Consider the following 14,998-nt stretch of genomic DNA (forward strand, 5'->3'; position numbering starts at 1 on the left):
TATGACTTCAAGTATTCTCCCTGTATTTTCTTCTGTCAGTTTCAAAGTTTAAGGTCTTACACCTAGATCTTTGGTCCACTTTGAATTGATTTTGTACACAGAGTTAGGAATCTAGTTTCAGTTTTTTTCCTATGGATATCCCAGTTGTGAATGAGGTCAGTAAGGTTGTCTTTTCCTCTAACATGTTTTTGGCTCCTGTTCCAAGAAAGAGATAGCTGTAGTTGTATGAGGTCTCTGTGTGTGTGTGTGTGTGTGTGTGTGTGTGTGTGTGTGTGTGTTCTATTCCATGCTGCGGTCTATGTGCCTATTTTTGTGTCAGTAACATGTTTTTGTTACTATGGTTTTGTACTATAATTTGAAAGCAGGTATAGTGATGGCTCCAGCAGTGCAGTTTTTGCTCAGGACTGCTTTGGCTAGTCTGGGTCTTTTGTGCTTCCATATGAATTTTAGAATTGTTTTTCCTAGTTTTGTGGAGAATTTCATTGGTATTTTCATGGGGATTACACTGAATCTGTAGATTACTTTTGGTACATGTTGACCATTTTAACAACGTTAATTCAGCCAATCCATGAGCAAGGGAGGTCTTTCCATAGTTTAGTGTCTTTAATTTCTTTTTTCAGTGTTCTATAATTTTCATTACAGAAGGCTTTCATGTCCTTTGCTGGGCTTATTCCTAGGGGTGTGTGTGTGTGCACATTTGTGAAACTATTAAGAATGGAATTGCTTTCCTAAATTCTTTCTCAGGGGGTTCGTTATTGGTGTCTATTGATTTTGTGTGTTAATTATTTTCCTGTCACTTTATTCATCAGATTTAAAGTCTCTTTTGGTGGAGTTCTTCTAAGAATCATGTCATCTGCAGATAGGGATAATTTGACTTGTTCTTTTCTAATTTATATCCCTTTTCTTTCTTTCATCTGATTGCTCTGGCTAAAATTTCAAATATTATATTGAACAAGAGTAGCAAGAATGGACACCCTTTCTTGCTCCTGTTGTTAGAGGAAATCCTTCTGTTTTTGTCCATTTAGTATGTTTCCTGTGAGTTTGTGGGATATAACTTTCATTATATTGAGGTAGGGTCCTTCCATACTTAGGCTCTTCTGAGTTTCTATCATGAAGGAATGTTTGACTCTAAGGTTTTTCTGCATCTGTTGAGAGCATCATGTGATTTTTACACTTGATTCTATTTCTGTGCTGAGTTATATTTATTGATTTATGTATGTGGAAACATCAAAAGGTACTTCTTCAATAGCATTCTCAATTTCTTTGTGTACCTATCAGTTCAGGTGCACTGTTTTTTAAATCAAAATTTTAAAATTAATATTTATTTCAAAAAACATCCATTCCATAGAGATTTTTACATTTATTGGCTTACTGAACATACATTCACTGATGAGATCAATTAACTATTAGATAGGGTGGTCTTTTTTGTTTTCCTCTAAATAACCAGTTCCTGCATTAATTTCTTCTATTGATATCTATCAATAAATTTATTCCTAAGCAGGTCTTCACTACTTGCTGCCTTTGAGTTTCCATGGGCTGGCTTCTCTGGGATTGGTGCTTTTTCTTTGGAAATTGAATGTTTTGGTCATTTAAAAAATTTCCTCCCATTTTAAATAATGAAAGAATTTAAAATTTAAATTTAGTCACATTTCAGGTTTTATACACACATAAGCTTTAACTTCTAAATAATGTTCTTACATATTTTCTCTGATTAATTTTTAAAATTTTCAGTTTCAAATAAGAGATTATATTTATATTTTTACTGTTTTCAAACTTTTATTTTAATTGACATAATTTATCATCACATATAATTTATTGACACATACGCACAGTGTGATGCTTATATACATGTGACTTTTCCTAATTTCCAATTAAGCATGAACAAAGAATTTGGCCCACACTCATCTGAAGATATTGCCGATGTCTGATTTTTTTTTTGTATGACTGAGTACTATGTCAATTTTTAAGTAATGCATTAAACACCCACAAAGAAGGTATAATCTGTTTATAGGATCTAATAAGCAATAGGTATTAATTTAACCCTGAAAACATATTTCCAACATCTACTCAATATTGTACAGATTTTTCTCAGTCATGTGCTGCTTAACAAGGATGTTACAATCTGAGAAGGACAATTTTAGGTGACTCCATTCTTTGATGAACATCACTGAGACTTGACACAAATTAAGCTATTTAATCTTATTGGACCTCTGTTGGATATGCAGTTTGCCACTGACCAAAACATTGTTATACAGCTCTTCCCTGTATCAAAACCATCAAAAGTACATGTACTACAGGGTGTCATCAGAGGAGGTCCCTACAATAGTCAAATCCCTAGAGATGGAAAGTCAAATTATGGCTGCCAGAGGCTGGCAGTGTGGAGAATGGGAACCCGTTTGATGGGTTCAGAGCTTTCATTTAGGAAGCTGGAAAAGTTCTAGAGTTGGATGGTTATAATAGATGCAAAACAATGTATCTAGTGTCACTGAACTGTACACTTTCATAGGGTTAAAATGATATTTTTACGTATATTTACAACAATAAAGATAAATTTTAATTCTATGATTTAGGTATCTAATGTGTAACTGATGAAGTGTCTCAGGACACACCACCAGTAAGTGGTATAGAGTTGGGTGATCTGGATTCTAAACCTTGAGCATTTCTCCTTGTTACTTCCTCCTGGTATGAACTTCTGAGTGCTGCCCCTCTACCCATGCAGAAGGGAAACTGGTGAAAAAGATGCAACAGCTTCACCCAGACACCTGTTTCTCTAGGGGAAGATATGCTTATTTCTCATCTCTCCATAGCTGTCAAGACCACCATGTGGAGTCCCACCAGTGTAGCCTCTAAAGCCACCACACCCGGTCTCAACTACACAGAAAGAAAGAAGAACTCAAAGCGTGGGTCCCTGAGTCTGGGAGCAACAGTGGGGGTGGCAGTGGCTGCTGCCATTGCACTCTTAACCATGACTGTGGGGCTGACGGTCTTCTTTGGGTGGCAGAGGAAGAAAGGTAAGTGGTCCAGGACCAGCTCTCTCCCAAGATTCCTAGCTGAGTGTCTCTCAGATCCTACCTGCATCAAAATCACTGAAGGTGCTTCTTTAAAACACAGATCTCTGTTGGGTCCATCTCAAACTGTGTGAGTCATGCTCTGGGTCTGTTCTGGGGAATTTCCAGTTGTAGCAGGTTCTTCAAGTGGGGTGTGTGTGCAATCAAATTTGAGAACCACCAATCCCTGACCACAGAATCTGATCATTTGCCATTACAGTACTTCCTCTTTGATTTAGTCATTTCTCACAAATTACCACTTTTTGGTTCATGAAAAAGAAAGGCTCAGTTCTGGGGAAAGTAAGAAAAGAGCAGAAGGAACGGGAATTTGGCTCAGCTCAGGAAGGACTACACTAGTGTTCGCATTCCAGAACCTGGCGAGAATAAAAACTAAATGAAGCATACAGTCTGCTTTTTAAAAGATTCAGTGGTTGGGAGTTGCATGCGGTGGGGGGAGCGTGGGCCTCAAGGGCTAGCTGCTCATTAGAAAAGAGCTGTGGTAGTGCTAACAAAAGTCAGAGGAAGAGTCAGGGAGAACTTCCCAAAGAAAATAAAACCTGTAAAAAAAATCCCAAAGAATAAAAAGAAAGAACCAGACAAAAGCTAAGGGTGATGGAAAGGACAGTCACTGGCCAGCCAAGCAGAATCTATTATAAGAACTGTAAGTACCTTAGCACAGAGGCAGGAGATGAGAGGGGACCTTGTAAGTCACTCCCAGAGCCTCTGGCCCAGAGGAAATGTGAAGCAACAAAGTACACCTCAACATCCTGCTGTGAAGATATCATCCATGCACAGGGGACAGGTAGGACGTGGGCCAGGCTGGATCAGTTTAACGCTGTGATGCTGCATGTGGAAGAACTGGCTAGGTCCTTGGAAAGTCTGAGAAGCAAAATCTTTGAGATTTAGTGATCATGTTGATGCACAGGCAAGGGAGTGGAAAACATTCACCCAATTGTCAACTTGGGTGAAAAAGGCTACATTGCAGATGCCAAGAAAAATAGGGAACACAAACAGAAGACCATGTTTCAGAAGAAAAGACGTCAAGCCCAGGCTTTTCTCAGCCTGGCTGTGGGAACTTTGGCACTGTGATACAAATGTACCGTGGCACAAATGCTCAACTTCCTCATAGATAAAAGGAGGATAAGAACAGCACCTTGTAGGGTTGTCCTGGTGATTACATGTAATGCATTTAAACTAGATCCTAGCTTAGAATAACCACTATCTGAGCATTAGCTCTTACAATTAACTGAATTAAGAAGATGGGATACTGGTATAGTGATACAGACATAAACTAACAGAAGAAAAGAAAAAACCCCAAACAAATGTAAGAAGCAAACAGACTCAAATGTATGTGGGAATTCAGTAGATTAAAGGGTAACATTTCTAACTGAAGAGGAAACATGGTATTTCAACAAATGGTAATAGGATAAGTGGGTGGGCATCCAAAAAAATAGTGGTATCTCCTACCTCGTAACATTCATCAAAATAAATTCTATAGATATCAAGGATTTAAATGTGCAAAAATAATCCTAAAATAGAAGAAAACATGTGACAGTATTCTATAACCCAGGATTATTTTATTATCTTCCTAAGTCAAAAAGCCAATAATCATGAATTTTAAAAAGATCAGTAAATTCAATGGCATAAGAAAAATTGCTAAAATTATCACAGAGCAAACACCACAGTGGTTGTCCCTTGAGAATGAGGAAGATGGTCCGAGACTTGGGCTGGGGATTTAGCTCAGTGGTGCCACTGCCTGCCTCAAAAGCACAAGGTCCTGAGTTCATTCCCTGGTACTGAAAAAACAGATGGTCAGAGACTGGAAGAGGATGTCTGAAATAGTGACTGAAGAAACAGGAACTGGGCTTTGAACTCATATGAGAAACTATAAAATCTTTAAAATTGTGACTGTACATGATTGTGTTTTCCCCATTGGCATTTGACTATGCTTAAAAACCCTTTTCTTTTTTCCTTTTTGATGGTATTAGGGATGGAACCCAGAGCCTCACAGATACCAGGCAAATGCTCTACAATGAACTACATCCCCAGGCCTTCTTAATTTTTTTGAGAGAGAATCTTGCTAACTTGCCAGGGCTGTCCTCGAATTTGCAAGGTTCCTGCTTTCACTCCCAAGTAGCTGGGAATACAGGCACGCAGTATAACATATTAGGAAACCAGATTCAACAGCACATATAAAGGGTTAAACATCATGGACAAGTGGGATTTATCCTTGAAATGAAAAGATGGTTCATTATACAAAAGTCAGTCAAGAACCAAGTGTGGTAGCACATACTTGTAATCCTAGCACTCTGGAAGATCCCAGCCCAGCCTGGGCAACTTAATGAGACTCTGATTCAAAATAAAAAATTTTAAAAAGGCTAGGGATCTAACTCAGTGTAAAAACTCTTGGCTCAATCCCCAGTATCACACACACACACACACACACACACACAAAGTAAGCCAAAAGCTAGAAGTCTTACTTAGTATTTTCAAGGTCCTGGCACTACAAAAATAATTGATTAATTAATTAATTTTAAAAAGCCATAAATGTGATCTATCACATCCATTGACTAGGAAAACAAAAACTGTCTGATCATGTCAACTGATTCTGAAAAAGGACTAGATAAGATTTAATGCTCTTTCATAATAAGAAAACATCCAACAAGCCTAAAAGGGAATGACTTCAGTCTAATGAAGGTCATTTATTAAATATCCACAGCTAATATCACTCAGTGGTGAAAGACTGAAAACTTTACACCTAAGATTAGGAGTAAGGCAAGGTTGCCCACATTCACTACTTGTAATCCAAGTAAGTCCAAGCCAGAGTAATTAGGGATGTAAACAGAATAAAAGGAACCAAAACTGGAATAAAAGAAGTAAAATTTTCTGGTTGCAGGGGACATGATTTTACATGTTGAAAAGCTGAAGATGTGCCAGGCCTGTTAGGATGCTCCTATAATCCCAGCTTCTTGAGAGACTGAGGTAGAAGCATACCAAGTTTGAGGCCAGCCTGGGGAGCTTAATAAGCCACATTCTGTTCAAAATTTTACAACTACTGAGGATATGGTTCAGTGGGACAGCACTTGCTTAGCATGCCTGAGGCCCTGGATTCGATCCCCAGGACTGTTAAAAAAAAAAAAAAAAGAAAGAACTAAGGATTCCACAAAATATTGTTAGAACTAATTATAGGATTCAGCAAAGTTTAAGATAACAATTCCATTTAGATAGCATCAAGAAATAAAATACTTGGGAAAAAACCCTAACCAAGGAAGCAAAAGACTTGTACAATGACTAGAGTACAAAACCTTGATGAAAGAACACACAAATAAAAAGACATCTCCTATTCATGGATTAAAAGAATTAATATATGAAGATACCCATACTACTCAAAATAATCTACAAAGTCAATACAGTCCCACTGAGAATCACGATGGCCTTTTTTACAGAAATGAAAAATTCACCTGGATATTCATATGAATTAAAAAAAAAAAACTAACTAGCCAAATGGGAAGGACTTACATTTCCTATTTCAAAACATTTTAAAGCTGCAGTAATCAAAGCAGCATACTATTGGCATAAAACAAGCAGTCCAATGGGACAGAATAGAGAGCCCAAAAATAAAGCTCAAATATACAGTCAAATAGTCTTCAAAATGGGAGCAAAAGCCGGGCATGGTGGCACGTGCCTTTAATCCCAGCACTCAGGAGGCTGAGACAGGAGGATCACTGTGAGTTTGAGACCAGCCTGGGCTACATAGTGAGTTCCAGGTCAGTGTCAGCTACATAGTGAGACCCTGTCTCAAAAAACAAAAGTTAATAAATAAAAATAAAAAGGGAGCAAAGACCACTAACTTATAGGATAAGAGGAAGAAGACTAGCTGTTTCTGTAAGGTCAGAGTGTGGTGGAGTTAACTGCAGAAATGAACAAGTTAGGTAGGTGGTGGTGAGCAAGGAATGCAAGCGGGGAGAAAGCAGCAAAGCAAGAGATGGGATGGATGTAGGAGCAAAAGATCAGAAGAGCTCGTCTTAGAATTTGCTGTCAAGGACAACAGGGCAGGTGTGAGCTGGTGAGACCCAGCCCTTCACTGACTGATGTGGACGGCCCTTCTCTGCTTCCTGGGTCTGTGAAAGGATTTTCTGAGCATAGGATACAGCTGAAAAGGTGAGACAGTCTGTCCATGGATGTCGTATTGATGTGCTGTCGGTCCCCCTACAGGTCGGCAGACTAAAGCCCCAAGCCCTGCCAGGTGAGTGATGGTCCTCCAAGGGGTGGGGAGGGGAAAGGGCACTGGCTTGGGAAGTTGCCTTGTGAGACCAAATAAGGCATCTTTCAGAGCAGCTCTCCCATCCCCGACTCACCCAGTGTATCCATCTTCATCCTCTAATAGGCCAGGCCCCCGCCTCTGCAGGCTCCGTCCCTTGATAATGAGAACAGTGCCCAGTCTCTGGGGGGGGGTGTCTGTCTTTCCTCAGCATCCTCTTTCCTTCTCTCTTCCAGTTCTTAAGCTCGTTCCATTTATCTGGTGTCCCTGAATCTTGAATATCTCTTCCTGGGTGCAAGTAGCTCTCCCATCCCTCATCTGCTTTCTTATCTGATGTTTTCCTTCAGCAAATGTGCTACGGACCCAGGAGTCCTCTGCCTCCACTCCTCCGCCTCTCTTGTCCTCCCCTCTTCATTCTCCCACCTCTTCTTCCTCTCCTGATCTTTCTGCCATTACCTTTCCTGATCCAAGCCATCCTCTATATGCTCCACCTTTCACTACCTGTCCTTCCTCTGGGCCGCTCCCCGGTCCCTTCTCCTTCCAAGAAACCAGCGTGTTTGTTCACTAAATTGGTTTTATCCTCCCAGTTTTAGCCAAGGTGGTGTCAGCAGAGAGAACAGGGTTGGCCCTTCCTATTTCTCGTTTCTCAAACGCAGGCAGCTTCCCTAGAATAACCCTAACTTCAGCACCGAGGGACTCTGGCGGGCCACCCCACCAGGGCCCTCAAACTCCTCTTCCAAACTGCCTCCTGCTGAGGATCCAACACCATCGCCTGTCAGGGCAGGTGCAGAGCCTCTTAGAGACTCAGTCCCCGGTGTCTTAACTCTTTTCTGCCTGGAAGCTAATAAATTTCTCATCCTCTTGACCCAATTCAGAGAATTCGCCCAAACCAGCGAGGAGAACTATGAAAATACTGGGAGTAAGGGTAAGTCCTACCACCACCATTCCCATTTTATCCTTGGTGCTTCTCTCTTGCCCAAAAACACACTGCCTACACATGCACCACCTCCTGGTTTTCCCTTTTCCCCACTCCACACGTCTTCCCTCCCACATAACCTGGCCCTGACCTAGCAGATAACTTCACTACAGTCCACCCTACCTGTCACACCGCCTGACCCCAGGACTCCTTGATTTTTTTCCCTAGGAAAACATAAAGATGCTCAGCTGAACCCCAAGGTAAGTAGCTTAGACTGGGGTCTTAAGGAAAGTCAGTGAAGTCTGGCAAAGAGAGAGTAGAAGAAAGTGGTGTGGGAAGGGCAGCGTACTCAGGCAGTACAAGCTGCTGCCTTAAGACTGGGGCAGATCTGTCTCTGCTGTCTAACATTTTTCTTTTGCTTTTCATACAGAATGACATTGTCTATGCCTCCCTCCTCAATTTGACCTCTCCAGGAGCACCTTCCTGCCACCCTTCCCATGAGAGCACCCAGGAAGAGACACTGTACACTGTCCTAAAGACCTAATGAGTGGGAGCCGGGCATGGTGGTGCACGCCTGTAATCCCAGCACTCGGTAGGCTGAGGCAGGAGGATCGCTGTGAGTTCAAGACCAGCCTGGGCTACACAGTGAGTTCCAGGTCAGTCTCAACTACATAGTGAGACCCTGTCTCAAACAGAACAAAACAAATGAGTGGGACTGAATGACAATCTTAAAGTCCAATAGGAATGACCACAGCTTCCAACAATAGCTAAGATCAGAGGCAAGTGTGAAGGCCAGAAAGGAATTGAAAAAGCCACCTACACCAGTTTCTTCAACTTGTGAGCCTCTGCCCCCAAAAATAAAATGATCCACAAAATTTGTCTGAATGCATCTGAAAACTCTTGTCAACTTCAACTTCTGCTTCTCCACTAAAAATAAAATCTAATAGACAACTCATCCAAGATCCCTTCTGTACTTTTTTGGTTTTTTTATTTTGATTTTCTTCTCAGTGACTGCCTCAATCCAGGGAACACAAATCCCCAAATACTGGTAGCAGCTGTTATGGTTTAGGCCTAAAATGACCCCTATTCTATCATGTGTGTGGAAAGTGAGTGGATCACAGGGATGCTGTGGATTCACATGGATTCATCCATGAGTGAGGAGCTAAATGTGCTGTTAAAAGGTGGGGTCTAGCCGGGCGTGGTGGCGCATGCCTGTAATCTCAGCACTCAGGAGGCTGAGGCAGGAGGATTGCTGTGAGTTCAAGACCAGCCTGGGCTACAGAGTGAGTTCCAGGTCAGTCTCAACTACTAGGGAGACCCTGTCTCAAAAAACCAAAACAAAACAAAAGGTAGGGTGTGATTAGAGGTGGGTCATGGCAAGGCATGAACTGGAAAGGTACATTCTGGTCTTCGGCAAGATCCTCCCTTCTCTCTGCTTCCTGACTGCCACGCACTGAGTACCTTTCCCTCCATCATGCACTTCCACCATCCTATTTTTCTGCCTCAGAACTGGGTGACCATAGACTGAAACCATGCATCAAAATAAACCTAAGTTGTGGGTGTTAAGAATTGTGTCTAAGCAATAGGAAAGCGACAAAGACATCAGCCCAGAATCCAGGGCTGCTCCTAAATCTAACCATAACGTCCCCTCACCATAACTAAACTAGCATTACTGCGACTGCCTCACACACACCCCTCACTGAATCTTCCCCAGCACCCCAGCATGATGAGGTGCCCTGGTGAGGCGTGGGCACAAGGGCAGATGGTTACAGTGCCTTCTCAAGTAGCTGAGCCAGGATTTAAACCAGATCTGTCTTTCTGGAGGTTCTCCCAGGTCTCACTGCTTTACCCGGGTTCCCATGTTGTGCAGGCCCCCATCAGAGACAAGGATTTGCCACAGTGACATGGCACAAGGGAAAGACCCAAAATAGCACAGGTGGTCAGACAGTAACCACACACGCAACCCACTTTATTAACATAAACTGCAGAGCTCTTTAACCTTGTAGCCAATTAATAACCCAAACACTTGGGAACGTCTCAGGGATGGAACGGACAGGCTCTCCCTGTTGCTTTAGAGAGAAAAAGAGGAGAACAAGAGATCATTATTTATCAAAGAAGGTCACAGAGAAGGCCCCTGCATCATCTCAGTCTCACAGCTCCCCTCTTTATTGTGATTTTCTTCCAAGATCTTCCATGATTTGCTCCAGGTCCAGGTCACTGGATGCTTCATCTTCAAGGCAGACACTTTTAGTTTCCAGAATCAGTGGCTCTTGGGGTCTAGACCTTTCTTTCCCCTCCAAAGGAAAAGCTTCGTAATGAGCTGGTGTGCTGAGGCCCTTTGGCACAATTCTAACTTCTTTTTCCTCAGACAGGATAACTGCTGAGGTCTTGCTTTGGGGAATTTGAAATTTCTTCTTAGATCCTAAATGAAAAAGGAAAACACTGGTCAGTCTATCCTGACTCTTATGAGTCAAATTCCTAAATCCTTATGCTAATAAAATCTCTAGAAAAGGAGAACTTTTTCAGTATACAAAATACTGGCTTTTGGGCCAGAAAGGCTTAGATTCAAGCCATGAATCAGCCACATGCTCAACATGGGTCTTAAATAAATTTTAAACTCTCTGAGCATCAGTTTTCTTATATTGAAAATGTCAATCATCCAGTCACAGAGCAACTGAAAGAATTAGAAGGAACAAGCATGAGGTTTCTAGCCAGCCATAGAAAAACCCAACAAACATTCTCTCTTCCCTGCCATTCTCCCATGCCTGGATCCAGCCAATCAATAACCATTGTTTCAATCGTGTGTGCTTGGTACAATCCAAGACATACCCTTTCCATTCGGAATTTCATGCTTTATTCAAAGTAATGCAAAGCTGTAGGAATGTTCAGAAATGAACCAGGGAGAGGAGATGCAGACATGGACTCATCTCCTCATAACTTTTTAGACATTGAGCCTTACCTGGTTGGTTCAGATCTGGTTTCCTTTCCCCTTCTTTTCTTTCCATTATGGGTACAGTGGGTACTGTGGATTCACTGTCCAGATGTCTCTTGGTTACCTTCTTTTTTGGGATCTTGTCTTGTCCATCTGCTATGTCATGCCCCAAACATGAGGAAAATACATTTCTCTCTAAACACCACCTTGGCAAGGGCAGTTGATCCCCCCACATTTAGTCTCTGCTTTTTGAGACAGGGTCTCACTATGTAGTTTAGACTGCTCTGGAACTCACTATGTAGCCCATCTGCCCTGCTCATTCTCAATCTAGTGAATTCTCTCAGTGGTTCAGAGTTTCCCAATTATCTTGATTTTTTTTAATTCCCTAGATCTTCTCTTTCTCTTAAGGTTCTCTTCAGAGCCTGCATTCTCCAGCAAGTTGTCCATCCTAGCTAAGAATTTAAAATCTTGGAACTTTAACCTAAGAGTTTATAAAATACAAAATGAGGGGGCCAGCCAGGCACAGTGGCACATGCCTGTAATCCCACAATTCTAGGAAGCTGAGGCAGGATGAAAACAGGCTCAAGCCCAGCCTGGGCCAACTTTAGCAACTTAGAGATCCTCTCTCAAAAATTTAAAAAATACCAAAAAAAGGGGGAGGGCTAGGGATGTACCTCAGTGCAAAGGTCCTTAATTCAATCTCTAGTACAGCAAAAATGTGTTTATTTAAATGAGGCTACAGCTTCCTCTCTAACACTATCAGGTAGTCTTGCCTGTTTTTTCAGGTCTAGAGCTGACAATCAATGAGATCCAGCTATTTGCAGATCCCCTTATACTCTCTGCCTTTGCCTGCCTTAACTGTGTGACATGTCCCATTTCCAGGTGGCTTGCTTACCTCTCAGCTTAGGGTTTTTGGTCTTTATCTTAGCTGACTTGGTACCAGGCAAACTTGGGTCCTGGGGATAGGAAAGAAATTTTTTAAAAAAAGATAAACTGAGTCACACAACTAGTTTTTAATAGAAAAGGATACTATAATGTAATGGGTGGGCTGATTCCTGTAAGCCTGATACTGTCTAACACGTGGCAACACAAAGAAAATGTGTGTGTGGTGATCTTCCCATTCCATTCAGTATTAAAAAATGAAAGCTTTATGCATAAAAGAAAGTAGGCCATATTCAAGGATAGGTAAATTAAAAATTAAAAAGAGAAAGTAAAAAAAAAAATCTGTATTTCATATCCCTGCAAAAGAGATGCAAAGAAAATGAGCAACTGAATGTCCTAAGTGTCCACATGAGGAAGCAAGGTGTAGACTAAAACTGCTCCAGGTAGAACCAAAGAAATACAGTATAAACTGAGGTTGTAATCAGAAATTTCTGAGAGCGATGAGAAATCCAGAGAATGAGGAAGAGGACAGCCTCCTTCCCTGTAGACCCTGAAGAGATAAGACCAACTGGTTGGGCCACCCCAAGGCAGGGTTGGGACAGCCAAAAGTAGGTATAAATCCATGCTAACCAGATCCTTACAGGAACTTTCTACATCCAAGATCTTGAACTAAACCAACACTTATAGCTAATCTTACTTTTTTCTCTTTCTCCTCCTCTTCTTCTTCCTCCATGTAGGGCTTAGGGCTGTTAGCCTCCGGCAGTGTTAAGTCTAGAACAGAGAAAGAAAAGGCTAATTTATGCTCCCAAATAGTTGATGAGTTAATGAAACAATTTCCAGAGAATTCATCTTCTAACTCCACCTTCTGTGTCCAAGTAATATTTTTTCATACATTCACAGATTGATGGTGCCACCCTTTTCCAAGTCCATCATTATTTACACACATCCTGCCCTCTTATCCTTTCCCACCAATCCTGTCTCCACCCATCTATCCATCCTCCCGAATATTTGATCAGTGACATTCATAAAAGCTTCTTATTATAGAATCCAGAACTAGGCTGATGCCATGGAACATAAAGAAAACTTGGACTGTTGCCTTCATGGAAGAATCCCTCCCCTCCCTCTCCAGTCCTCTTCCTCCACTTCTACCTTCATTGCTGTCAGGTTCACAGTATCGGCTCCAGAAACCAAACAAGTTAACCCGCTCCTGAGGGAACCAACAAACAAAAGCATCATCCACTGTCCTCTCAGGAGGAACATCTGCCCTGTCTTCTAGGTTTTAGTTATAACAAAATTTGTGAGGGCTGGGGATGTAGCTCAGTGCTGCTACGCCTGCCTAGCTAGCACAAGTCCTGAGTCCCATCCCTGGTACAGGAGGGGGGGGGTTGTATTCACTTTCCATGCCATTTTCATTTGAAATATCCAGATTAGCCTTATCTGCACTTTTGCAGAGATTAGTTACAATCTTTTCCAATTTAATTCATGATTCAACAAATAACTGGGAAAAAAATTCACAAGTTTGTCATTCTCCTTCCCAGCCCCACATCCTCTGGGTAGAAACTGAGGGTAAAAGCTGAGTGAATGAAAGGGAAAGTAGGGTGCATACAACTGAGACATGAAGTCAAACAGGGAGATAAGATGTCCCCTACCACAACTGTGCTTGGGCCAAGAGAAGGTCCCTCTTGTTCAAGGGTGGGGAAGAATGGGTGATTTAAGGAGTCAAGGGAATCTGGAAGAACGTGGAAAAAAGAGCAGTTCTAAAATAGGCTGCACAGTGGGGAAAGACAATCAGATTTTTACAGTAGGGAGTGTGCTGTGTTTTGTGTCCGAGCCCTGAAGAGGAACAAGTATGTGGTCTGAACACTTTGCCACCTGAATGCCAGTCTGCTGTGCTTTGTGAGCCATTATTATGGCTACTTCTAGTTTCTGGAGGTATTCCTTGTTCCTGCACTTTTTCTGAAATGGAAGAAGATTAGTGTCAATGACAAATATTGCCTTAAAAAATCAGTCAATAATAAATATTAGAGAAGTGACCCCAACATACTGCCACCCACTGGAAATTATCTTAACTACATTTGTTTCCGATTCCTAGTGCTGATAGGATACGCAATCTTCGGGTTTTGACACAGCACTACCCTTCACACTAATAAATCTCTCACCAATACCAAGCAAATTTTCAGCCAAAATTTTGATGTCCTCTCCAAAATAAATCCAGTGAGAATTTGAGAAAAAATAAAAACAGATTGAAGGAGTTCAGGTAACTCCACATTTTTAAATTTATTTAGATTCAGCTGGATGTCATCTTTACTGCTCAATTTTCTAAGGTCCCCAAACTGCTGGGCTTCTTAGCTCATTTTAAAGCTAATCAAAACCAAAGTGACTACAGAGAGGAAATATGATTCAGTTAATCCAGTGTCCCTCAACCAGGGGAGACTCTGTCCCCCAGAAAGCACCTGAGAATGTCTGGAGACAATTTTTGGTTGCCACAACTAGGAGGATAAAGGTAGGGGATGTTACTGGCAAGATGACAGCAGAGTGCAGGGAAGCTGTTAAAAATCCTACAGTGAAGCCAGGCATAGTGGCATGTGCCTGTATACCCAGCACTTGGGAGGCTGAGACAGGAGGATTGTGGTGAGGTTGGGGCAAGACCTGGGTTACATAGTGGGTTCAAGGCCAGAATTACAGAACAAGATTCTGTCTTTAAAAAAAACCCTATAATGTACAGGACAGGATAGCACTCCACAGCAAAGTATTACTTTGCCCAAAATGTCTATAATGCTGAGCCTGAGAAATTTTAAATTAATCTGGGCCCTTGTGTCTGCTACTTCTGGTTTGGCTCTACTGCAGAAAACTTTCATCTTTTTAAAAGCCCCCCTTAGGGCCGGGGATTTAGCTCAGTGGTTCCACCGTCTGCTTTGCAAGCCCCAGGTCCCGCGTTCAATCCCTGGTATCACCAAAAA

General features: G+C 41.7%; 2 protein-coding genes across 2 annotated transcripts in view; one reads left to right on the forward strand and one right to left on the reverse strand.

The window, feature by feature from the left end:
- The window catches only part of Pilra (paired immunoglobin like type 2 receptor alpha), a 15,715-nt gene extending 6,878 nt beyond the window's left edge, over positions 1–8,837 (forward strand). The window contains exons 3-7 of the mRNA XM_010609169.3: positions 2,808–3,011; positions 7,263–7,293; positions 8,184–8,233; positions 8,453–8,484; positions 8,655–8,837. Coding sequence (XP_010607471.2) covers positions 2,808–3,011; positions 7,263–7,293; positions 8,184–8,233; positions 8,453–8,484; positions 8,655–8,768 — 431 coding nt within the window. The 3' untranslated portion in view covers positions 8,769–8,837. The remainder of the gene's footprint in view (positions 1–2,807; positions 3,012–7,262; positions 7,294–8,183; positions 8,234–8,452; positions 8,485–8,654) is intronic.
- Positions 8,838–10,171: 1,334 nt separating this feature from the next.
- The window catches only part of Zcwpw1 (zinc finger CW-type and PWWP domain containing 1), a 23,923-nt gene continuing 19,096 nt past the window's right edge, over positions 10,172–14,998 (reverse strand). Inside the window, exons 12-17 of the mRNA XM_019205333.2 lie at positions 13,911–13,994; positions 13,188–13,245; positions 12,736–12,809; positions 12,052–12,112; positions 11,184–11,312; positions 10,172–10,646 (exon numbers count right to left, since the gene is read on the reverse strand). Coding sequence (XP_019060878.1) covers positions 10,390–10,646; positions 11,184–11,312; positions 12,052–12,112; positions 12,736–12,809; positions 13,188–13,245; positions 13,911–13,994 — 663 coding nt within the window. The 3' untranslated portion in view covers positions 10,172–10,389. The remainder of the gene's footprint in view (positions 10,647–11,183; positions 11,313–12,051; positions 12,113–12,735; positions 12,810–13,187; positions 13,246–13,910; positions 13,995–14,998) is intronic.

This window comes from Fukomys damarensis, unplaced genomic scaffold, assembly GCF_012274545.1.
Source record: "Fukomys damarensis isolate Sample0158 unplaced genomic scaffold, DMR_v1.0_HiC HiC_scaffold_17, whole genome shotgun sequence".
In the NCBI taxonomy this organism is placed as follows: Eukaryota; Metazoa; Chordata; class Mammalia; order Rodentia; family Bathyergidae; genus Fukomys; species Fukomys damarensis.